General features: G+C 40.7%; 2 protein-coding genes across 2 annotated transcripts in view; both read right to left on the minus strand.

Annotated features, from left to right (window-relative positions):
• Nucleotides 1-16,095, minus strand: part of LOC119719817 (sodium- and chloride-dependent GABA transporter 2-like) — a 33,625-nt gene extending 17,530 nt beyond the window's left edge. Inside the window, exons 1-6 of the mRNA XM_038189314.1 lie at nucleotides 15,410-16,095; nucleotides 8,464-8,778; nucleotides 7,276-7,407; nucleotides 4,377-4,540; nucleotides 2,181-2,329; nucleotides 315-447 (exon numbers count right to left, since the gene is read on the minus strand). Coding sequence (XP_038045242.1) covers nucleotides 315-447; nucleotides 2,181-2,329; nucleotides 4,377-4,540; nucleotides 7,276-7,407; nucleotides 8,464-8,707 — 822 coding nt within the window. The 5' untranslated portion in view covers nucleotides 8,708-8,778; nucleotides 15,410-16,095. The remainder of the gene's footprint in view (nucleotides 1-314; nucleotides 448-2,180; nucleotides 2,330-4,376; nucleotides 4,541-7,275; nucleotides 7,408-8,463; nucleotides 8,779-15,409) is intronic.
• Nucleotides 16,096-20,987: 4,892 nt separating this feature from the next.
• On the minus strand, nucleotides 20,988-25,581 carry LOC119719826 (ATP-binding cassette sub-family D member 2-like). The gene is made up of 3 exons (XM_038189324.1): nucleotides 25,496-25,581; nucleotides 23,819-23,944; nucleotides 20,988-22,055 (listed from the first exon to the last, which is right to left on the minus strand). The coding sequence occupies exons 2-3, from the start codon at nucleotides 23,918-23,920 to the stop codon at nucleotides 21,786-21,788; spliced, it is 372 nt and encodes a 123-aa protein (XP_038045252.1). The 5' UTR covers nucleotides 23,921-23,944; nucleotides 25,496-25,581; the 3' UTR covers nucleotides 20,988-21,785.
• Nucleotides 25,582-26,189: the final 608 nt, after the last annotated feature.

The following is a 26,189-nucleotide window of genomic DNA, read 5'->3' on the forward strand; positions in this document are numbered from 1 at the left end:
TGGAAAAAGTTTGCACTTATTTGAAGGAATGTGCACATCACTAAATCCATCATATCAATTAATGCCCAATAGCCCAGGGGGAAAAGCCACTTTAGAGGGTGCACCATGCACTGGGGTCCGCATAAAATCTGTTTGTATTTCATGATCTTCAGACTGAATTAATATTCTGACGAACCCCATGCCGTAACTTACAATTGTAAAAGGCTTCGCGCTCGCATTTGATCTGTTCAAGGTACCGGTATGAACCCCCCCCCCAACATTTGAGAAGCAATAGACGCCCCTGCCCCAGACTAGAATATTTCAATTTTGATCACCTTGCCTGTGGACTTGACCCCTTTCCAGATGCAGAAATAAACAAGCACCCAGGCTAGAAGCAGACAGAGGGCCAGCTCCCACTGCACGGATCCTAACTCCTCAATTCCTGATGACATGTGCAACACACGCCGCCTGTAAAAAGTCAACAGAACATTCTATTTCACAAAGAAAGCCTGTCTAAAAACAAAATCCTTTAAAAAATAGAAGATATTTACAAAAAGGAAACTAACACCGCGTTCCCACTTGAATTGGGAAAAGGTGGATCAAGATCCGGCATTTTGGTGTGATCATTATCTTACCGCAACGAAACCGCAAGACGCGTTCCCACTTATGCTTGATCCACCTTTTCGTACGGAAATGTCGGGTCCGAAAGGTCACTGAGTTCGGAATTACGCGCGCTCTGTGGGAGTGCCATTGTTGCATGGTTGCATGCTAGGCCAGGATGGGTCAGTTTTCAAACAGCACTATCAGAATTCACCGGCAAAAATTATGCGAATTCACCAACATAAATCACGGATCCGTAGAGGATCCGTGCGTGCATAAATTAACAGGTGAAATCCAAGATCACAGCAGAAACCAATGCATCGATAAGGGATTCCCTGGTTCTGAAGCTTCTCATTGGTTAGAAACGGTCACATGATGAACTACGACATCATTTTCCAATTTTCTATAATCAATACTTCAGATTTGTCACCTCCGTACGTACCGCGTTATCGGCACTATTCTCATCGCACACTCGTAAGCTTTTCCATGATTCTGTGCCAAAGTGAAGTCTTTTGGTGAGTGCGGACTCAGAGTCATTTATGGATGGAAAAATGAGTAAAATTTCACGAATGAAAAAGGTTTAGTAATGGACGAACACGCAACAACAATAAGGCCTAGTGTAGTTTTATGATACCACGTGCGCTTTTGCATGCGCGGTGCTAGCCCGTAGTTCAGCGGTTGTTTATTGTGCATGTTGTATACGCTGGAAATGTTCACATGAGCTACACGCCTGAAAACGTGTTTCTTCGTTCATGAGACCGCAACATTTTCGCGCCACTCGTGCACCGGGCGGATGTTAACAGGTCAAATTGCCGGATCAGATCCACCTTTTGCGTTCCCATCTGATCGTGATCCGCCAATTGCCGGATCTGATCCACCAATTGGGGGATCTGTATCCTGGTCCAGAGGTGGATCAGAAAAGGTGGATCTGATCCTGATCCACCTTATAACGGTTAGCGTTCCCACTACACACAATTGCCGGATCTGATCCACCAATTGGGGGATCTGATCCGGCAATTTGACAAAAGGTGGATCAGATCCCCCAATTGGTGGATCAAGTGGGAACGGGGTCTAATACTCTTCCAATAAATCAAGAACACTTTGTCCTTCCTGAGTTCCTCCATGTCTACAGTAACCTGATTAAGGTCAACTCAGGCTGTCAAACAACCTTTTCAACTTATCAACTCATTATAGGATTAGTGGTAATAAGTATCACCACTAATCCTATAAGAGTTTTATAAGGGATGAAATGGATCCTGTCTTGACACTTGGCACACAGTGTTTATAGGAACAGTTATATTCATTATATGCCCAGTAGGGTGAGGGAAACTGGTGTGTACTAGTTAGTAGGTTTTTTTTTCTTGTTTTATAACAGATTGAGGAATTATCCCTGTGGGATTGACTTTGTGACTCAGACTTGTGACTGACTTGTGATTTGACTTGTGATCTTTCTTGTGACCATGGATAGAGTTTACTGCAACTCTAAAGATTATTTTTTTTGGGGGGGGGTAATTTCAACCCTTGGTCACAGAGAAATAAGATATGGATTTATGCCAGTGATAATGACAAAATTATTAAACTAAAAGACAGAGGTATCTTACTCAAAGAATTCTTCAACAGGAGAAGTATATGTCTCATTCACACAGGTCTGGTTGAAGTCCTCTTCATATTGAGCCAAAGACACTGGGCTGCTTTCATTGATCACATTTGCGTAAAACGAAACATTACTCACACAAGATGTGTTACTATCCTGTGTAACAAAAGTTTGAAATAAAATACAATAAAATAAATATGTCAAGATTAGGCCAAAAAAAAAAAAATATTCGGTCTCTGGTCAGACCAAAGTTCCGGAATTGACGCGGCCACGCGGCTTTTTTTTTTTTTTTTTTTTTTTTTTTTTTTTTAAAGCTTGGATTGTACAGACAAGGTGGGTACTATTTTGCTTTTTTTGTGTCCCCATGTACATTGGTGTCCTCCATAATTTGCCTTGGTGCTTTCGATCATTTGCCTTGGTGCAATTTCCCATTCCTTGGTGCTCTTTGGTAAAAAAAAAAAATGAGGAGGTGCGGAAATAGAGGGCGCTGTTGGAGCTACCGCGGAACATTTTAAAAAAAAAAAAGATCGACACGCATGATTAAAATCGACGCGCGCGCTGACCAGAGACCAACTTTTTTTTTTTTTGGCCTTATAGGCCCATGTTAATGATTAGATTCACAAGGTGACAAATTGCATTAGAAATTCACTCTCATAATAAGTGAAACACTGCACTCATAATAAAAAAAATAACAAAACATATATTAAAATTTTGTGCACAAAAACCCCGGCATCAGGGGTTTTAGAAAATGACCAAAGTAGCGGTACTTTTGTTTTTGGACTATGTAGGTAGGACATCAATTCTGAACCAGCTCAGAAATTAATTCAACATGTATTGGAGACATCAATGACAACAAAAACAGCCCCTTTGAGTTCAGTGCGATCACACCCCCACGCCATCACACGCCTAAAAGCTTCCTGAGAAGTGCGAATAATCGCACGCCTGAATCCCTCAGTACCGCACATCCTCGGCATACATTTACAGCATAATTTGTGAAAAATAAAGTACGGCGGTGAAGAAAAATTGGCTTTATTGTAAACCAAGATGAATATTATGAAATATATCCCAGCTTGGACCACACGTGTAGAATCACACACCTAGAAAAATCACTCGCCTAGAAAATCACACGCCTAGAAAATCACACGCCTAGAAAAATCACACACCTTAAAAAATCCAGGTGTGCTTTTTTCCACACACCTGTGATTTTCAAATCAGAAGGACTGTTCAGTAGGGCTTGGTCATGATTACAGCTGCACAAGGCTTTTCTCTGTTGTAAAGTGTACCCAGTGTACGCTCTATTGACTTCTGAATTATTGGAGCACAATCTGTACGTGTGTTTACATTGAATTCTAAGCATTTGAACCAACCTTCCCGGGACAACAGACATTTGCATTTTTGACTTCAGGCATGACCAGCAAATTGTGGAGATTTGAGCATGTATTAAATTCAGGATCCGTGTAAACGGCTGGAAACACACAAATTCTGGCACAAAACTGTATTACATGTATTATAATGAACAATTATCAACATGCAGAAAGTTATTAAAACCAAACAGATCTAGACAGACTTTTATTTAACTTAATAATTCTTTATTTCACTACGACCGTAGGAAAGTGCAGAAATCTAGGGCTCTTTGTCGAGTTCAGCAGTATGACACTGGAAACACAAAGGCCCCAAAAATGAACACAATCAGTGCGCATATACTCTCTTTTTCCGACTAAAAATTCGCTCCATCCCACTGAAACTACATGCATAGGACAAGACAATTTTGGAGTAAAATTAATTCAATGGAAATCAAGTTTTCATTGAAATGCCTTTATTCTTAGGTGATTCTTTTTCGAAACACTTTACCATGCTTGCCGTGCCAGTAAACTAGCTAATTATAACTGTCATCAGGAATCAACTACATTAAGGGAACAAAATTCCAAGACTAATGCATGCAGGGCCAAGACTTGAAACCAGTTCAACTGGTTTCAACTGTGCCAGTTCAACTGGGAATTGGTGACTGGTTTTGACTGGTTTTGAACTTGTACATGTATATGTGACTTTGAACCAGTAAAACCAGTTCAAACCAGTCACCAATTTCCAGTTAAACTGGAATTTTCACCTAGGTCTTTTAAATGGCTGTTGGAGTTGACTGCCCTAGACCAAAAAAAAAAATCTAATGTTTATTGCTGATTTTAGGACTGGGAACTCAACTTACATCATATGTGTCTCGGCAACGTTCGGTGTTCCATTCATGGTTGCAGCTGGACCAGGGGAGTTCGGTGGTGAACGAGGAGAAGAGATACAGAAGACACCAGGCCAAGATGATGATGTAGTAATGATTCATCCAGAATGTGATCAAGGTGGTGGCGTAACCAATGCCTATCCAGATGGATGAAACATTAAAAAAAAAATTATAAATAATTTCAAACAAAAAAACAGTTGTTTTTTTTCGGGGCAACGTTTGTGGAAAAGACCCCCTCTTCCACCCCCCCCCCTAAAAAAAGACAAGAAAAAACAATTTTAGTCAGAACTTTGTATACGGAAATTCTAACTTAACTTACAATGTTTTGAAATTGGTACAATGTAACGGTAGTTCCATGACTTCAAATTGCTTATCATGTTTATTTTCTGAATATCAGGTCACACTCGTACCCCTTTTGTATACTTAACACATTTGGAGCAAATGAAAAAAATATGGCGACGGAGTTCTTCTGTCAACTATAATTAAACTCTTGATATCAGACATTCACCCCAATTGAGGGATCTGTGGACCCTCTTTAACAAAAGTGTCAACATACAAGTTACCGGTATGTAAATAACAATTAATTGTGCTGTTACTCTCATATCTGTGAATGTGGCATGACAAATATACGTGTAGATCAAAGTGAAGTACAAACGTACAACTCTTTGTGAATGCAGAATCAAAATTTCAGTTTCTAAACAGCAACCATATGGAGAACTTTGCCACCCATGCGTGCAGAAAATCAAAGCCCTGCATTCTCTGCGGTCACACACAACGGTGCATTGACCCGGTGACCTGCATAGCCCCACTGCGTAGACCGGACTATACATAAACAGCAGGTCGATCCTCGGAACAAAAGCGACGTCTGATTTGACAAGAAAAGTGCCCCTTGTTCTTCTCAACCAATCTAAACAGTTGTTACATGAATGGAAAGCTTATTGTGTTATCTTTCAGAAACCGTGCGAGGTAATTGTATGCGACCGGGTTCAGACGTGTGCTGTTCGAAGAAGTAAACCCGCACCCTCAAAAATCGGGGAAATGTGCCGTGATCTGCATAGGAAACGCGAAATTTTCACTGAGTTGCCCGTTTTTCAATGAAAAAGTGCACATAATTATTCGCCTTTCATCATAAAGAAATTATATTCATGTGAAAGAGGAAAATCTGTATTTTGTGATGCGATGCGAGGAAGTAAGTTTAACCGACACACTTTCCGTATATTAACGAAAGTTTGCTCAGAGCGCCTAGACACTTCCCACGTAAACAGAGCTCCACTAGTGGCCAGTGAGCAAATGCTCCCTACATGTAGTTCTCCATATGTTTCTCAAAAATCCCTCAAAATCGAAACAGATGCTTGCTGGTCCCAGAGAGTCAGCCTATTGTCATGTTTGTACGATCTCGCTGACTGACTGACTGACTGACAGACTAATTGACTAACTGACCACTTGACTGACTAATTGATTGACTGACTGATTGACTGACTCCCCCTTTCTAATTGAATGAGTGACCGACTGATTGATTGACTGACTGACTCCCCGATTGACTGACTAATTGACTGACTCCCCGACTGACTCCCCGACTGAGTGACTGACTGAGTGACTCCCCGACTGACTGCCAACTGACTGACTGACTCCCCCCCCCCCCCCCCGACTGACTGATCGACTGACTGACTGATTGACTGTCTCCCCGACTGACTCCCCGACTGACTGATCGACTGACTGACTGATTGACTGTCTCCCCGACTGACTCCCCGACTGACTGATCAACTGACTGACTGACTGACTCCCCGTCACTATACTGGTAGTTAGACCGGTAGTCTGGTCCGAGCTATCATTGTATGACTTTCACTCCCTAAATACGCTATATAGCAAACTAAAGACAATCATGGTCACGGCCGGTTGTTGGCATATCAACAGGATCACATGCTCCACCAAATATTACGGCCATGCACCAATGCTGTTTTGTGTTTTTCCTTATATGGAAACCTGTAGAAATGACATGCGGCCGTGACTTTCATTTAGTATGTGACAGTAAAAATCGCATTGCAACCGTGTGCTCGTTCGCCATGGCCGATCCGGTTGATATGTCAGAAGCTTGTTTTAATTATAAAATAACCTAAGACAGTTTACCCATTCCCACTGGTCGAGCGCCTGTTACGTGGCCGGTCTTAACAGAAAGTATAAAAACAGAAAGTATAAAATTGTTGAACAAAATCGTTGGAAATTTTAGATTTTGACTTGTTTTGACTTTTGGACTGAAAAGTTGTGACTTTTTGACCCTGAAGGTATTTATGAATGGGAATAAATATGTGCTAATTGGTCGGTATCAAAATTACGTTCAAGACTGGTTTGAGTCTGAAACTCGGCTGATAATTATCAGCACAAGACTCCAACCAGTCTTAAACGTAGTGTTTATCACCTCCCAAGCACATATTTATTCCCTTATTTACATTCTACATGTCATTCGATGTCAACAAATTTCCTACTAGTTCATTTGAAGAGCTACCCTAACTAACTAGGGAGTGTGATTAGAATTGGAGGATTCAGGACTGTTAGGGATAGCTTTATCACTAAAACTGTTTTTCAATTGTGACTTTGACTGTTTTTACTTTAGGCTGGTCAAAGAGAGTCGGGAAGTGCTATTGTATAGGATTACCCCGTAACACCAATGAATGAGCCAACTTGTGGAGACCTCAAATGTACCGGTATGACAAGGCTTCCAGTGAATAGCCAATCTTAAAAAAATTGAATAGAAAAAAGTGACCTTATTTTTCCCCCCAGCTTCAACATGTGGAGGCCATTTTATATGCAATTAGCATTTTTAGCAGGAACACCTATTACAAATGTTTTCAAGAATAGGCCTAAATATACACACCTTTAAAGACTGGGCATATGTTCCATGCTTTGATACCGCCGAGCGACATGAACTGTCCCAAGGCGACTTCCATGAAGAACAGTGGAATACCCCCAGCAATTGCACATATCAAATAGGGGATCAGGAATGCACCTGAAATTAAAACAATTAAATACCAGTAAGTTTACGTCAAAACGGGGCATTTTAAAAGCTTAAAATTGTACTTTGTTTCTCTACTTTTCAGTGCTATTGAATACATTTTGGTTGTTGGGATGTTCCAAAAATACCTCGAAATCCACATTTTGTTTTGGAAAGATTCCCATATCTGACCATCATTTTCCCCAGACCTAGTATCAGCCATCAGAATGTGATAATGGGTCTAGGCCTATGTCCCACAAAGTCAAATTTAGCAGGAAAAATATTGGAATAGGACCGGAAAAAAAAAACACTTAAAATTTTTCAGACCAGTCTATACGGTTTGTGCACAGGATGACAAGTGATGGCGACATATGGGAATCTTTCCCGCATTTTTTCTCATCCAAAAAAGAAAGGGGGGGGGGGGGTGATTCAATAGCTCTTCCCCCCTGGTCAAAAAGTGCAGGGGGATGTATACCCCCCCCCCCCCCCCCCCCCCCGCGGATTACGCCCATGGAAGTTGCCCCCTTTTCTGGATAAAGTAGCCCTTTAATTGCCCCCACCCCCGCGTGCCACAAACACTCATCAATTGAAGACTTCATACTTTTTGCCGGATGACAATACCAAGAAGTTTTTCTAGAGGGGGCAAAACATATTTTTCCCAAAGAAATCCTGTATTTCTCAATAGGCCTAGATATTCTTGATTTATCAGTTGTAGGGGGGGGGGGGCAGGGACATTTTGCCCCCCCCCCCCAACCCATTAAATTTACACCAATATGACTTCGCGCCTCTTTCTCTTTTTTCTCTTTTTTTTGCTTGGGGGGGGGGGGGAGAGCGCTCCCCCCCCCCCCCCTTCGCGACGCCCATTCCTGTGAGTGTTGTGTAGCATGTGCCCCGTTAGCAGGCGAGGCTAGCTATTCCAAAGTTTCCAAACCTCAAAATGTAAACTTTCTGATCTGTTCCTCTCACAAAATACAACTTGTTCCCTGTTCGCTTGACTTGGGAGCTTGGGAGTCCATACAAAATATAGTAGGGTTTTATTATAATGATACTGTACTGAGGGATACCACCTACCGCCACCATTTTTGTAGCAAAGATACGGGAAGCGCCAAATGTTGCCCAAACCCACAGCAAACCCGACGCACGACAGTATGAAGTCCATCCGCCCGCTCCATTGCTGCCTCGGCTTCTCTCCGTCGCCAGTGCCGCTTGCAGTCGTCATTTCTACACTTTCTTGATCTTTTTGCGAGTCGCTGCTCAGTTTGGCAACGGCCAAGGCCTCCTGCTTTTCGCCGTCGAGCGGTGTTGTTTCTGACATGTTTAAAGCACAGCCGATCGATCACCTTTCCCAAGTTTTGAAATGAACTCCCGCCGTACGTTGAACTTGAACTGACAAATATAAGAGAAATGGCGGTACGGTGTGTGCGCTATATAGCTAGCTATCACTGCACTGCACTGCACTGCACTGTGATGTGCACGTGGAGTACTATAGCCCAGCCCGCCAACGTTTACATAATGATATTGGACATGATAATAAACCAACGCGCAGCGCGCAATAGTGATTTTCCATTGTTTTAATGCATAGCGCGTCTCTATTCATATTCATCTAAAAGTTAGATGGGGTGGGGCCGGCGAGATAGCGCATGGGCCCGTAAGGGCGGAGGGCCATAGTCAGTGGGCTTACGGTCGAAAATGACCCCCCATATGCAATTTCGGGTACATTCTTTGAAACTCTCAGGATCACTAGAGGATACCTCAAGAAGTTCAAAACCACTTGATGCCATTTTTTTCTGACCCTTTTGTGGGCGTGGCCATGATTTTAAAAAGTGGGGGCTTCGCGCGTAAAAAATTATAAAAAAAAAAAAATCTTTTTCACATTTGGACAGTTAACTCAAGTGCTACATCACAAGAAAAAAAAATTCCACAATTGTGCCTCTTTGGGGGTGGGGCAACCTTTTAAATAAGTGGGGGCACACGTTGCTAACAGAAAATCGACCTGTAACAGGCAATCTTGAGCTTTTTTGTTTTGTTTTTGTATTTGTTACAATCCCTTATAATTTGGTGTGGAAAACAGAGTTTTGAGTTAAGGCCAACAAAAAAAGTATCCGGTTTCTGGTATGCGCGCGCGTCGCCGTAGCCATGCGCGTCGGCAAAATGAAAAGGTTTTTTTTTCAATGAAAGATGATGTCTCAAAACCGCCAAACTCACTGGTTTGACTGGAATCATGCTGCTGCACAATTTTAACGTGTTTTTAGATTGGGTTATGGTCGAGAATAAGCTTTATGTGGCCTCTCTGGACTCCCATATATTTACACTAAGTTTTGTCGGGCACCATTTGCAGTCATCAGCCGACATTTGAAGCAAAAAAATCTGGTAAAAAAAAAAAAAAAAAGCCGCGTCGCCACACCACTTTTTGGGCAAGCTCCATACCAGAAACCGGAGACTTTTTGGGGGGCCTTAGAAGACAAACGAAGGACGCTCACAGGGGGAACGGAATGATAGAAACGCGTTAAAGGGAATGAAACGAACTCCAGTGATGTGCACTGAATGAGACACAATAGCATGAATCTGGCAAAGGGACAGAGACAATGAGCATACAGGATGGAATAATACTTTATTTATTCAGATAAATTGGTAAAAACACCTGTCTCCCCAAAATACAACTATCCAATTAAAAGTAGTATACCAAATGTGATTAAAAACCGTCCAACAGAGTAAAAATACATTAACAACAATAATTCCCTTAATTACAATAATTCCCTAAATAATATGAAAAATCTGTGCGACAATTACATGTAGTCGTGTATATTATAATTATTTTGAGTTGCATTATAACAGTGTGTTAATTATCTCAAATTTCTGAAAGATTAACGAAATACAAAGTCAATTGCAAGACTGAGCAGGAAAATATATACTAGAAAAACTGCATAGTTATATTTCTACAGAAATTTTATTGATAGAGGATAGTCGTTGTGTTTTCCAAGCTTTTGATAGCATTTTTGAATACAACCGTTGAATGTCAATGAATGGAAAAATAAAAGTTTTGAATTTAAGGGACGGAGCAGCGTTTTGTGCATTTTCACTTTGACGTAGGCCATGATGACATTTCATGCCAGATTGATTTATTTCCTTAAACTTGAGCACCCTTCGTATTTCTTAGACCTCATGGGTAGACTTTATGAGTATAGCGGCCGTCTTATAGGGCATCCTTTGTTATTTTAATTCAGTAACAATGAGTGCTTAAAAGGTTTATTTCTGGTATGTCACAGCAAGACAAATGTATTGCCTTGATGACTGCTACCTATAAGGTCCATATACGCCTTTTTTGAAATATTGTGGGCAAGAGAGAGCGCCTTTTTTTCAGTGGGTGACCTCTCTTGTATATTCACCCCGCAAATGTATTATATTATGTTATTCATTTTTTTAAAACTATTTCATTGAAAATAAATCATGACAGAAAATAATTCTGGTATGCGCGCGCGTCGCCGTTGCCATGCGCGTCGGCAAAATGAAAAAGTTTTTTTTTTCAATGAAAGATGATGTCTCAAAACCGCCAAACTCACTGGTTTGACTGGAATCATGCTGCTGCACAATTTTAACGTGTTTTTAGATTGGGTTATGGTCGAGAATAAGCTTTATGTGGCCTCTCTGGACTCCCATATATTTGCAGTTTAGTCGGGCACCATTTGCAGTCATCAGCCGACATTTCAAGCAAAAAAATCAGGTAAAAAAAAAAAAAAAGCCGCGTCGCCGCACCACTTTTGGGCAAGCTCCATACCAGAAACCGGAGACTTTTTTTTGGGCCTAAGCAGGGTTGTATATCACTGTTATAGAAGGGAATAAAGTCCTTGTTTGACTTAACAGGAGGTTTGAGTTATCAACAGTTTGACATTTTGAGATTTCCCTGTAGTTTATTTTGTCCTGACAACAATGTTGACCTCGTTTTATTACACACAAACTGCAATAGCCTTTTTAACTTCAAATTTATTTATCTTCACTTCATTTATAAAAATGATATTATTAAATGTGGTACTCGGTCATTGGAAATATTGTTTGAAAATGACAAAGTTCAATATTAAAAGTAAAACTTATCAAACTTGGGTGATTTAGTGAATCCTTTATAAGTCACTTGTAATTGGACAACATATTTGGCATTTAATATCCATGACCTTATTTAGTAATAGAAAAGTGTGAGACTATATTGTCAATAGTTTCAGAATCCAGATTACACAAGATGGATTACACAAGATTTGTTTCACTTAACAGTTTTAAATTTGGCATATCACCATAAATGATATGATTGGTGATGTACTTCAAGATTGGATATATCAAAAGGATTTGTAGCCACCGAGTAGAGAAACACATCTTAGGCTGAAACTTTGATGACTATATTGCCAATAGTTTCTGAAAACCCAATCCACATGAAGGCCCAGACAGAAATCGAACCCTGCGAGGAAAGTAACCAATGAGCCAACCTGACTCCCCAAGCGCCAACCTGGCTCCCCAAAGATTCAAGAAAAGCATGTGACCAGTTCAAATTATAAAAGTATTTTAATAACTACAAACCCTTTACCTTAACATTCCAGCATGGTTTTCCAAAGCGAAACAGTTAGGCAAACCTCTTGACAGAGGCTTGGGATATCAAGTTTTCCTTCTGATATATCCAATCTTAAAGTATGGCACCAATTATATTAATGATACATATATTCAGTGATATGCCATATTTAAAACTGTGACACACAAAAAATGTTGTGTAATCCATCCAGATCTGGATTCTGAAACTATTGACAATGTAGTCTCACACTTTTCTATTACTAAATAACGTCATGGATATTAAATACCAAATATGTTGTCCAATTACAAGTGACTTATGTAGGATTCACTAAATCACCCAAGTTTGGCAAGTTTTACTCTTAATATTGCAATTTGTAATTTTCAAACTTTATTTCCAATGATCGAGTACCACATTTCATAATATCATTTTTGTAATTGAAGTGAAGATAAATAAATTTGAAGTTAAAAAGGCTATTGCAGTTTGTATGTTATAAAACAAGGTCAGCATTGTTGTCAGGACAAAATAAACTACAGTGAAATCTCAAAATGTCAAACTGTTGATAAATCAAACCTCCTGTTAAGTCAAACAAAGACTAATTATTCCCTTCAGTTGTATAACAGTGATATACAACCCTGCTTGACTCAAAACTCAGCTTAGCTCACATTTTGAGCCCATTCTCTCAAAGTTTGACTTATCGAGATTTCACTGTATATCAAAACATAAATGTCTCATAAAATTGATTATTTGTCCATTTGTACATGTATGTGTACAATATGCCAGATATGTTAAAAACGGCTGCCATTTTAATGGTCAATGGGGGGGGGGGAGTGGGGTGGAGCAGAATGTCACTTGTTGAGGTGTCCAGAGGTGTTTGTGAGAGTTTGAAAGAATGTGCAATAATCCATATGGGCTCGCACAAGCTTCCTTTTGGAATACACGTATGCCCCCTTTTTATGAAAGAAGTGTGACACGCCCCTCAAATGGGAGCCAAAGGATTTATGAGTTGACATGTAAACGTTTTTTCCTTGGCAAATTATAATGGATTGAAACAAAAACAAAAACAAAAAACCTCAAGATTGCATTTTACAGGTCGATTTTCTGTTAGCGACATGTGACCCCCACTTTTTAAAATGTTGCCCCACCCCCAAAAGAGGCAAAATTGTGGATTTTTTTCCTTGTGATGTAGCACTTGGGTGAACTGTCCAAATGCGAAAAAGAAAAGTAACATTTTTTTAAATATTTTTTGCGCGCGATGCCCCCCACTTTTTTTAAATCATGGCCAAGCCCACAAAAGGGTCAGAAAAAAATGGCATCAAGTGGTTTGGAACTTCTTGAGGTATCCTCTAGTGATTCTGAGAGTTTCAAAGAGTGTACCCGAAATTGCACATGGGCCACCACAAGCCCACTGACTACCAGGGGGACCATCCCAATCGACACTGGTACGACGTCCTCAGTTCTCAGTTTTTATTTGAATATCTGTGTTCAACTGTCAGTACTTCGGTTCAGGTGTTTATCCATTTCTTGTGCGCAGGTTTAAATAAATGTTCAACAGTTGAGATGCGGTACATCCCCCAGATAGGGTAAGCCTCAGGTAACAACAACAACAACAGCCGATTTCACGCCACTTGCATGCACTGGCATAACTCCATTTTCGCCACATTTAAAACGTTATGTGCGCAATTAACATTTCAGAAAATTTCAGAAAATTTTATTTTCTACCTTGCATTCGATTGCACGAGTTCCTTCAAAGAAAGTATTCACAGCAGCCCACCGGCATAAATTCATTCAATGAAATCATTTTATTTCATTAACACTTTGGCCCAAACATGCACACAATAATCACACCTGCATTGGTTTCATAGAAATAATTACACAATGCCGTCATCTGATTGGTGCCGTGAGTCGTTTATCACGTCTTTCAATAATTATTCGCCCCAACTCCCAACCAACGCCAAGGCCCGGCCGCACCGAAATAAGTTCCATGGCACAGTCACACAATGAATTAGTGGCTCTGACCAATCAGATGACGAGGATTTACTCAGATTTATATCCGGTTCGTTAGTGAAAACGTCACACACGTGCGTGCGCGTATTAACGAGCCAGATACAAAACAAAATGTTTCACATTCGTGCAATGGAAAGAATTGCATTCGGTGACAGATGGAAAGTTCCATTCCAACATTCCATCTGTCACCTTATAATAATAATAATAATAATAATAATAACTGGATTTGTATAGCGCCAAATTACCAAAGGATACTAGGCGCTAGAAAAGAAGAAAGCGGAATAGAAGACAAAAAACAACAAAAGAAGGACATGCAGCTACGTTTGGGGGAAAAGGTAGGTCTTGAGAGCCTTTTTGAAGGAAAAGACACTGCCCGAGTTTCTGATGGAGATGGGCAGGTTGTTCCATAGCCGGGGGGGGGGGGGGGGGGGGGCAACAGAGAAGGCCCTGTCACCAGCCAATTTATGTGACTTGGGGATGACAAGAGACTCACATGCAGAAGAACGAAATACCATTGCACTCATATAAACAATCATTATTGTTTATAATTATGCACATCAATGCAAAACCTTCATAAGCAGTTTTCCCCATCACTAAACACCTTTTCACAGGCACAGGTCATTAGGGAATTTGTTTTGTATTAGGACAGTGTTTAAGTGCTCCTGGTACGGTAGATACAGTTTCCCTATTGTTTCAACATATCAACTGACAGAAAATGTTTCGTGCATGTTGTTTCATGCCTTGGCACACCCATTTTTCATCGGTTGCAAAAATTCCATTTCAGACACCAGTCTCAAGAACTTTCGAGTTTTAACATGTAGGTGTAGGAAGTATAGACTATATAGGCAATCTAAGAAGCTCCCCATATGTACATTTCTGAGCACAAACTGTTATTGTCTTGTATATCTTGCGATTCTCATACACACACAACTTAATTCGTAGAATTTTGCATCACTCAACCCCAAATGTAAAAGGTCATTGTTAGGAAACACAACTACAGTGCACGAAACTTCACTGTGTAACGCCACTTGTACAACAAAAATGTAGATCATATTATGCAGCGCGGTTCTAGAACCAATATTTTGCCATATTTTCAATGGGGAGCGCCAATAAAATCCTAAAATCATTCACACTATATTAACTAATGCACCCTTGTCACGGCTATTTCTTCTTTAGGGGGAGACCATATTCGCATGTACATCACAATCCTTCTTTTGCTAATGCATTTTTGTTTTAAGGAATTAATTTTTGGGGGGCTAGAGAAAATTTTTGGGGGCTACAGCCCCCACTAGCCCCCCCCGTAGAACCGCGCCTGATATTATGACAGATCATGCTCAGAATGGATAAAGTTTTGTGCGGCTCTCTTGTCTTTAAGTACTCATTTCGATATCGTTTTTAGAGAGGTGACACATCACAATTTCACAGCAAACAGGAAGAATAACCACCAATAAATTCACTTACGTGTTCGAGGATTTTTTAGGCACATGGAGAAGAAACCACAAAATGCGACATGCGAACGGGACGACCTACGTAGACGATATACACTGCATTCAGTTTCTGACAATACTTCAAGCCAGCTCTTTCAATTTCAAGCGAAATGCATTCTAAAGTACTAAGGATAACAAAACAGAGGCTCCTCCACCTTTTATCCAATTGACCCAGTCGAAAGATCAGAATGCCTTTATAACAGTGAGTGACCATTGCTGTTACCTAACGCTTTGTGGGTTCAATAAAAGCCCTTCCAAAGTTTGGAGGCCTTTAAGGCCTCCAAACTTTGGAAGGACTTAATAGTATAATGCTATTTTATTCACACAAGGATTTTTTTTTTCGTGTTAACCACAAAAAGGGTCAACGTTGGTTGTTTTCATAGCACACAGTGCATTGTAAGCTGAAGTATACTCGTGGGAAAAACCAACACAATATAGCACAACAATATTTTAAATAAGTGTTAACAAGTCAGCAACGACACAGTATATCTCAATGTAGCAGTATAAACCTTGTAATAGGATATTAGTGGCAGCAATAGTAAAATGTAGCAAAATAATTTGCAGCATTTGACCTTGACCAATTCATCAATAATGGCATCATTATTATGTTGCAATCAGTTTTCCATGCAAAGAAAACCTATAAACTAGTAGCTAAGAGAATTAGCCAGAAAATTGCCTAACCCAATAAATCCACAATTGCTGTATAACATGTACTTTTTTTCTCTCCAAATAACTAAATACATTTACTTCAGCAAGAATGTGAAGGTATATTTCAGATTGAAATTTTGCTCAATGCGCAAATTCAACACTCCAGGTAAAGATTAAACATCAAACAATCGATAATTATTGACAACAATCAATAATGGTAATAATACTAAACAAATGTAATAATAAAATATTACACATTCAATTCTTTAAAGACAAAACTAAAAGAATATCCTTGGAAATGTGAGGATTGTCGGTGGTTTCAAAAATAAAAACTCAATAGTTAAAACAAGTCAAGCAATGCGACTGATTTCCAGGCTGCAGTACAATGGAAGTTCGTGCTGAAACCAGAGATCTAGCCCAGCGTTCTCTTTTGTACCTACCTCACTGACTGGCTGTCACTTGTGAATAACGCAAGGCTATCTTATTCAGGATTACCCCATAAACCTGAATGCTAAATCCGGCCCCTTGTAAAGGCCAGAGTGGTAGTATTAAGTCTCTCACGAGGCAATTTGGCCCGTCAGGCCTTTATCTTCGGTTTCCTTTGTATGAAAGGACTGAGAACATTTCTATTCCCCTTGGACGGGATGCTAGTCCATTGCAGGTTAGGCCAAAAAAAAAAATATTCGGTCTCTGGTCAGACCAAAGTTCCGGAATTGACGCGGCCACGCGGCTTTTTTTTTTTCTTCAAGCTTGGATTGTACAGACAAGGCGGGGTACTGTTTTGCTTTTTTGGTGTCCTCGTGTACATTGGTGTCCTCGATAATTTGCCTTGGTGCTTTTGATCATTTGCCTTGGTGCAATTTCCCATTCCTTGGTGCTCTTTGGTAAAAAAAAATTGAGGAGGTGCGGAAATAGAGGGTGCTGTTGGAGCTACCGCGGAACATTTTGGAAAAAAAAAAGATCGACGCGCATGATTAAAATCGACGCGCGCGCTGACCAGAGACCGACTTATTTTTTTTTGGGCCTTACTCCCCAGCTAACGCCAGTACCCCTTTTAACCTCCTGGCTGAAGAGAGGCAAGTGGGGGTGAAGTGGCTTGCCCAAGGACACAAACATATGACCAGCAGCTGGATTCAAACCCCTGACCCTCAGATCATGAGTCACAAACTCTAAATACTAGGCCACTATCTCCCCTATTTGTGAAGACGCAAGATGCAGAAACGCAAGACACACCTAGCCTGAAATCTTTGACTTGCCAGCATTGGAGAAATGTTTGCAACAACATTGACACCATTCATACTAGACCTCTCTGTTTTTGTATTTCAGTTGCAATTTGAAATGCTTTAGCATCATACTAAACTGGATGGACTTCAACACCCTAACAATATCTACAAATCCCACACATTGCAAGTCCCTTCTTTATTTAATGATTTTATCACAACACATCTTTGAGAGACCAATCAAAGTGCGATGTCACTGTATAATCATGCAGACCCCTGCAAAGGCAAAAAGCATAGTGCCAGCTACTGCACAAAGCAACTGAACAACGATATGTCCACATGCAGGAATTTTGGTCAGGCTCCAAAATCCATATACCTATAAAGATATTGCAATACATATAAAAGTATTCCAGTAAACAGCATACACAAAAAAGTACTCTAAGAACTGTTAACTATTGTAACAACACAATCCTTTCCAAGGAAAAAATCATAACCACATTGCAATAAAACACAACTACAGTCTACCGTAATCCAGTGAGTGTTTTATAGTAAAAATACAGAAGCAGTGCGAAGTTACTGGTTCTGAGGTGTTGGCTGATCAGACTACCTCCTGACATGATGTAGTCTCGGTCCAAGACTGCATTTTTATCCCCTTATTTTGAAGCCAGTCCCATGACAAATGCAGTTATAAGTTGTCGCAGCGGTGGAGGTATCTACCAACACGATAAATCAAATCCAGTCTTGGCAATGTTGGCAGCGATACCCAGGCAATTCAGAGCATACCTGTACCTCACACGCATGCATTAGCTTGAATACAGTGTGCGCGAGGTATGCTCGGAAAGTCCAGGGTAGGGCTGCCAATATTGCCAAGACTGGATTGGATTCATCTTGTTGATAGCAAACTTGCTGGTCACAGACCGGATGTACAAGGGGAATAAGATCCAAATCCAGTCTTGGCAATATTGGCAGCCCTACCCAGGACTTTTCGAGCATACCTCGCACGTATGCATTAGCTTGAATACAGTGCACATGAGGTATGCTCGGAATGTTCTGGGTAGCGCTGCCAATATTGCCAAGACTGGATTGGATTCATCTTGTTGATAGCAAACTTGCTGGTCACAGACCGGCTGTACAAGGGGAATAAGATCCAAATCCAGTCTTGGCAATATTGGCAGCCCTACCCAGGACTTTCCGAGCATACCTCGCACATGCATCAGCTTGAATACAGTGCGCGCGAGGTATGCTCGGCATGTTCTGGGTAGGGCTGCCAATATTGCCAAGACTGGATTGGATTCATCTTGTTGATAGCAAACTTGCTGGTCACAGACCGGATGTACAAGGGGAATAAGATCCAAATCCAGTCTTGGAAGAAGACTAGACATTAAGTGGAGGTAGTCATTATCAGCCCAACACCGACGGACCAGTAGTTGTGCTTCCTTCCTAAAACAAAACCACGTTGTACATTCCATCTTTTAAAAAAACATGTTTTGTATTATGTTTATAACACCTCATATTTAGTTCACTATTGAATATGGGAAGTCTGTTGGAAATCCGTCCCTCGTAATGCGCAGAATCGTTTGTCCGTTATGCACATTGTTGTAATGGTACCGCCAGCAGCCTCACTGGGACCGTTAACCAATCAAAGATGTGCATTATTTTTAGGCTCATAAATATGTATGAGATGTTAAAGTTACTAACACACAATGTGTCAGCGATTTCACTCACACATTATACAATTTGTTTCACAAAACACTGACCAAACTGTAGATTCTATAGAAAACATAAATTGACTACTGTTTACATTTCTGGGGAAGGAATATAAATGAGGCTATGTGCCTTGCTCAAAATGGTATCCATTAGATTATTAAGCCTGAGTTCCACTATACATGTATGCACATGCCAATCATATAGGACTTGTGGACTTTAAGTTTCACGAGCCAGACAACAACCAACGCTGACGCCAAATAATAATACTGCTGAATACAAGACATACTCTACATGGTAGTGTAAAACATAATGGACAAATTTTGTTTGATTACACACATACGTTTTAATAATACAGAGTCTCAAATTTTATGACAAGCTTACATTGCAATAACAAATGGATCTGATCCTTTGATTTGCTTTACAATAATTTTAATAACATAATTCTCTCGCCACCCGTGCATGTATGTGTTCATACTATGCACTTGATTTAGTGCTTTGACTTAAAGAGATATTCCGGCCTGAATCCCGTGAAAATGTATGTTTTGGATTGTTTACTTATCCTATTTGAAAGGTCTGGTTGAAAGGAGACTAACCAAATGTCTTACCGTTCCCGAGAAATGACGGGGAAAAAAAGGATTGTTTACATCTGACGGGGCAGAATTTTGTGGCACATGCATGTCCAGCCATGTCCATTCAATGTACGGTACTTCATGTGCGTGAGGTATACAAATGTTGTTTCTCGCATGTCCGCAAAATGCGATGCACTGGTGGAACATGTGGGGCATGGCAGGATTCACGACTAGCACCCAACAGCCCGATTTTTAAGAGTTATAATTTTTGACCCCCGAAATGCATCCTCGCAAGAATAACACAAAAACAATGTTTATATCCTACTTTCAAACGCTCTTTCCAATTAACATCTTTTCATTTAAAATGCATTTTGTTACCCAACTGGGCGCACTCTAGGACGTAATGCCCCTTTAATCAAAATAATAAAGTTTCTACTGTAGTAGTGCTGTAGGCGGGTCCATCACAAGTCCTCATGAGACCTCTTCACAAGTCCATTCAAAGTCCATCACAAAGCAATTCAGTCTAAAGGTACCGGTTAGGTCACAAACTGTGCAAATGAGCTCTGATAAAAGCATTCCTTCTAGTCATTATTCACCCCCCCCTTTACTTCTGACTGGACTTGTGAAAGGGTTTGTGTTATTTGTGGCCGGCCTTGTGATGGATTTAATCACCTGCGACACCACCTAAACCCCCCCCCCCCCAAAGGCCAATTGAGGCCCAAAACCCCAATTGTTGTGTTGGCCTCACATGATAAACGGTCCGTTGGACAGGGTATTTAAGTTGTTTGGGGCCAACCCATTCTTCTTATTGACGAGTACATTTTAAAAAGGGACACATGTCTCAAATATAGCCATAGTTTATAACATTTGTGTTTTCAGATGATTTCGTTTTCGGTGATTGAGTCATGAACTTTAAAGGGAATGTACAACATTTGATGTTGCTGCAATTTTTCAATTTAAAAAAAAAAATAAAATAGGTTTGGAGGATTATAATGTTATAGCAAATATTGTTTCACTGACTTGTTTCACGTTTTGGGCTTGTAGGTGCTGAAAAAACCAAGAAGACCAATCATGTTCTTGTAGTCTGGTTCCCTGACCCCACTTAAGATGAAACAGAGTAGTTTGTACACTTTGGGGATGTAAGGTCAGAGAATCAGCCTGGTAGGCTTGTACTCCTTCACAGGTGTGTGATCAATTGCAAAGAAAATGTGGAATAACTAAATATGAAAAATTAGGAGCAGCTTTTGAAATACGCCAGTTTTCTCCAACGCTGGTCGGCCGACCAGCGTTGGAAAAATACAAGTTTTCTTTAAAATGTAAGCACACCAGGAGCCACGATTTTATAGGCTGCTTTAGACTGTCAGTCCCTAACAATCCAGTAAGGTATTTCGTGATAATTGGATCATTTCGTTTTTTGATGTTTGCAAATGTTGTATCTTCCCTTTAAACAGTTTAATTTGTTTAATTTTCCAGTCAACATGTCCCATTTTCTCGAAGCTTATGACCAATATTTTGTCAATAATTCCATTCGATTACCAGTTCCCCACTACCAACGTACACAAAAATGCTCAGGCTATAATGAACTGCACGCCCCAACTATGCTGCGTACATGTACATATAGTATGCATGCAATACAATGTACAGTGCATGTACACAAGTGTACGACGGTATGCAGTGCATCACACACATGCCCCAGGACTCGGCCTGTTTCCTACCCAACGGTTGCACGTACAAAATATGGTAAATTCAAACTGTACTACCATTTACTTATGTACGTTTTGCAAAATTACTTATGTAAGAAATGCAAAATAATGGCTTTACAAAGAACAAGTAACGGCAAGGTTAAAAAAGTTCATTTAATTTGTTTCAATAAAAATTAAAAAAACGCCTATGGATTTCCAGGTTTTAGGTCCGTCTGGTGAGGGCAACACAACAACTTTTTGTTCGGCCTGACAAAAACAACCAGAAAATGCTATTTTTATACAACAACACGCAAGTGTGTATTTGCCTGCAATTGGGGACCCCCTATTGTCCCTCTTTTGCTTGTAATTTAACTTTTTAGGAAGACCTCCCATATGTTTTGTACAAATCGCCAAATTGGGGACCTTCGGGAATTGGGGACCCTATTGTGTGACGTATTTTTCAACGTTTCTACTGCAGAAACAAACTCACTTACACACTCCCTTTTGACTGGTTGCCTCCACTCTTATTGGTCACTTTCTGTGCCCGGAATGTCCACCTCCTGGTCGTCCGACGAGTCGATGGACCGCTCAGAGGTCTTGTGGGTCCTGTGGACCGAGTCCTCGCCGAGAATCTCGCAGAGTTCGTCCAGACGGTCCTGCATGCCCGGCACGCCGGACAGCTGCGTCTCAAGCCTCTGCTTCTCCTCGTTGAGGGAGAGACGCTTGGTGATGTTGAGCTCGTCTAAGCGCCAGCCACCCTCGCCGTCAAACTGGAGCAGGTGGGTGTGGAACTCCTGCAAGATGGAACATTGGTTGAATGTACATCAGCAACAAGTACGTGGTTCACTTCAGGTGTTTCCCTGTGTCTCCTGTTTAGGTATTTTTGCTTGGAATCATCCCGATGAATCCTCAAAATGACACATTCTTTGGCCTCCGGATTCGCAAGGGCAACAAGCCCCATGTAAAGTTAAAGTTACTACTTCCCGAATCCTGCAAAATCTTCTCAAACCTCCCATTGGATTTTGACGGAAAGGTGCTCGGCTTGCAGTTAGACCATATAATTAATCTCTTCTGAAAAAAGACCTTTGTTGAGAAGAGTGTTGTAGTTGAGACCCTGCAAGACCATCACAAGACCAACACAAGACCTTCAGTCTCACTAGACCTAAGACATTATGACGTCACACGCTTTGTTTACATGTACGCTTTCCTATGAGAGCCAAGCGGGACGCGTCCCACCTGGCTCTCATAGGAAGGGCACATGTGAAAAAGAGTGACGTCATTATGTTTCAGGTCTGTTCAAGTCACAAGCCATTCAAATGAACAGCAACAAATGCATTCCTTCGTCATTGTTCGTGCCCTGTTACTTGTCGCTGGTCTTGTGCTTGCTCTACAATTGGTCTTGTGATGGTCTCAACCACAACACTGGTTGAGAACTGGTCTCAATGTTTTGGGCATTGTACTCGGTCATCCATTCTAGGATGGACAGCGTATACTGTCCGAAACGTCGAGAAAGATTCTAAACACCAATTTGTTTTATTCCAGAACCTCACTTCTTCACAGAAGAGATTAATTCCATGCTGTACCTGCAAACCTTCCACTTTCATGTACCACTTAGGGCTGTCTTGAATATACCAAATACCTGAACATTCGATCGTCAACCGAATATTCCAATAGCTTTTTGCCGGGTGAATATTCGGAACAAAAACAATTACGTACACACGTTATACACACAAGACAGTGACGTTATTTTATCATAAAATTGCGGCGCTTTATTGTCAGGTGACACTTAAAGGGACACTAGGTCCTGGAACAGCCCAATTGGGCTACAAAACGTGCTTTGAACGAGATGATGTTAATCGGAAATAACATTTAAAAGTAGGATATAACAACTATCCTTTCAAAACTGGGCGTTTTTTTGTGTTATTCCTGTATTATGCGTGCGAGAACGAATTTCGGGGTCCACTTTTGCGACCCCATAAATTCGAGCTGTTTGGACGCTAGTTGCGATTTCAATTGTAAAGTGTTTGCCTTTTGCGGACGTTGAAGAAACCAGTGATTGGTCACTGCTGTTCCGAGACACACAATGTGTACATCGTACTAACTGAGAATTAGAATGACACGAAAAACGTATTCGTACTCCGTCATGTCCGATGTAAACAAGCGGGTTTTTTTTGGTCTTTTCTCGGGAACGGTAAGACATTAGGTTGGTTTCCTCTCAACCAGATGTTTAAAATAGGCTAAGTAACTATCCAAAACATAAAATTGTCGGGGATTTCAGGACCTAGTGCCCCTTTAAATTGTCGATGGTAACTATTCCTTCACATCCTTTTAGGAGCTGAAAGCCCTTTACAGTTTTAAAATACATACTGCAAAACACTCATGCGTCCCATAGCGATTGCCACACGCAAATTTGAATATCCGAATATTTGGTCAAACACAGTTCCAGTAATCGAATACTAAATTATTTGAAAATGGACAGCCCTAGCTAGTAGCACTCCACCATGCAAAGCTTCAAATCACATTTTTGGCAGAGTTAATTATCAAGCTGTCCTCTTACCAGAGCGAAGGCCTGTGCGTGATCGTCAGCATGATGATCCCCGCATCCTTGGCCCGCTGGAAAATCTTGCCTTCCACGTCGATGCTCACGGCACTGGTGCATTCGTCCAGCAGAGCAAACTTAGGCCTGGTGGCACAGAAGCAGAGAGGGAAAAAGGTTGATGAGTTCATCAGTTTGAAAAATATAAACTGCAGTAACTACAATTTACAGGTACCGCTGTAAATTCTAACCTCAATTACTTCTATTTTGCATTGATGTACAGCGTATAAAACATGTACAGGCAGAGTGCAGCACCCGATTTCATCAAACTCTTCGTAACTTACGATGCATCGCAGCGATGCGACGCGTCATATCTCTACGATGCGTCGCAGCTGCGACGCGTCCTGCGATCCATTTCACAAAACACGTCGTAAGTGCGACGCATCGTAGGTGTATTTATAGCACAACTCGGTGTCTGTTTATGTATTTAGTCAGCGTACAGTAAATAGTCGTCTGATATTCAACAAAGAGTTTATGGCATAAAGCTGGCTTAGAAATGACTCTTCTTATTTTGCGACGACCACTAGACACGTCTTAACTTGCGACGTGATTTAAGCCGTTGTCAAGGAACTTACGACGCGTTCAACACATCGCAACTTTCGTGAAATGGAAGATACAACGCGTCGCGAGTTGCGACGTGTTACACGTCGTAACTCGAGTTGCGACACGTCGCAGCGCTTTGTGAAATCAGGTGCTGGACAAAATTTAATTAATTGATTTAATTTATTTCCAAACACCATAAAAGTTTTTACAATGACAATTTAGGTAGAATATGTAAAAATTCAGTGATGAATGGGAATACTGGCACCAAGCTTAAGCTTGTACTTATAAACTTATACATGATATGAATCAAATAGCAAAGCAATTGGAACAAATATATTATATCCTACAGTTTTTATTTTTAACTTATGTAGGATTTAGTTATCATTGTTCAAGAGATACATGTATTCCCGTAAATGTACCTTTAAGGAGACATTTTTTTGGTCATAAGTTATACCTTAGGGAGACAAAGTAGATTAAGGAGACATTTCTATGTCTCCCTGGTGTCACAACTCCTATTTAGAGGCAAAATTTTACCGCCACAAATATGCTAGACAGATTGCTCATGGTCCAAAACATAAATGTACCAACATCAATGGGGGTAAGATAAGTTGGAAATTGGGGTAAGGGGTCATGAAAAATTGAAAATGTTTGTGCACAACCCTAAGGAATGTCTCCCTTATAAGGTACCATTCTCGGTAACTATTATTTCTATAATAAGATGATATTTTGCGTCGGGGTGATATAAATCAAATTAGGTTTTGCCCTTCACCGACGTTTTATGAGGTACCCGCTGCTTTGTACATCAGATTCGAACCAGCCAACCGATCCCGTTAGCTCGGTGGTCGAGTGGTAAGACATCTGCACTAGAAAGCAGGAGGTCGTGGGTTCGAGTCCCACCCGAGTGATTTTTTCCATCTTTCACTCGGGAGGTAACACACTGAGTATACAGTGTTTAAACGTCGGTGAAGGGCAAAACCTAATTTGATTTATTATTTCTATAGTTTTTGTTTGGAACCACATGATTGGATGGAAAGGGGGAAAGAGTGTTCGTAAGATAAGTCCTCAGTGTTTCACTGTGGATGTTTAGTTTCTTACTGTTGGTAGAAGAGTCTTGCCATTCCCATGCGTTGCTTCTCACCGCCTGATAACACATCCTTCAGTCGCGCACTGCATCCCAACCTGTGTTCACAATACAAGTAGATCTCTTTTGAGTAAATCAAGCTGGCTAAAAAAAAACCCCAAAAGATCGAGGTATGTCATCTATTTTCAGGTGGGCTTTGATAATCTGTTCAATTTCTTGTGGTCTTAATATCAGAAACAGAGCAAAGTAATGATTTTTTGTTATTTGTTGTTAATAACAGAGTAATTATGTGCTTGGCCAGTTTTAAACAAGTACGTTTAAAACCTGGTTGGGCCTGGACGCGCGGATAATGGCCCGAGCTGAAGGCGAGGGACATCACTGGCGACCAGGCCCCGAGCTGGTTTCAAACGTATACCTGCCAATTAACAATTGTTGACTGCTGTGATGTGGGATATGATGTTTTGAACATCATCGAAAAAGTTGAAAAAGTCAGTTTTTCACCCAAAAATCCAACTTCACCAAAATTCCTCAAAAACATCACACGAGGGTGCCTAGAGGCCAGAATTGAATTCCCTGAAGAGTTTAACTCATTACATTCATTATCCAGTGAGAAAAGAACAATTTTAGGTTTTTTACAAAATGCCCCCAAAACTTCAAGACTTTCCATAGCCGGCATCATCGAAAAAGTCAGTTTTTGACCCAAAAATC

The sequence above is a fragment of the Patiria miniata genome, unplaced genomic scaffold (genome assembly GCF_015706575.1).
Source record: "Patiria miniata isolate m_02_andy unplaced genomic scaffold, ASM1570657v1 HiC_scaffold_13, whole genome shotgun sequence".
Taxonomy (NCBI): domain Eukaryota; kingdom Metazoa; phylum Echinodermata; class Asteroidea; order Valvatida; family Asterinidae; genus Patiria; species Patiria miniata.

Excerpts from the sequence above, each read along its gene's own strand:
- LOC119719826 (XM_038189324.1), bottom strand. The coding sequence starts at position 23,920 with ATGCACCAGTGCCGTGAGCATCGACGTGGAAGGCAAGATTTTCCAGCG. Across the intron at positions 22,056-23,818 it reads ACGCACAGGCCTTCGCTCTG|GAGTTCCACACCCACCTGCT; the intron begins GTAAGAGGACAG and ends TCCATCTTGCAG.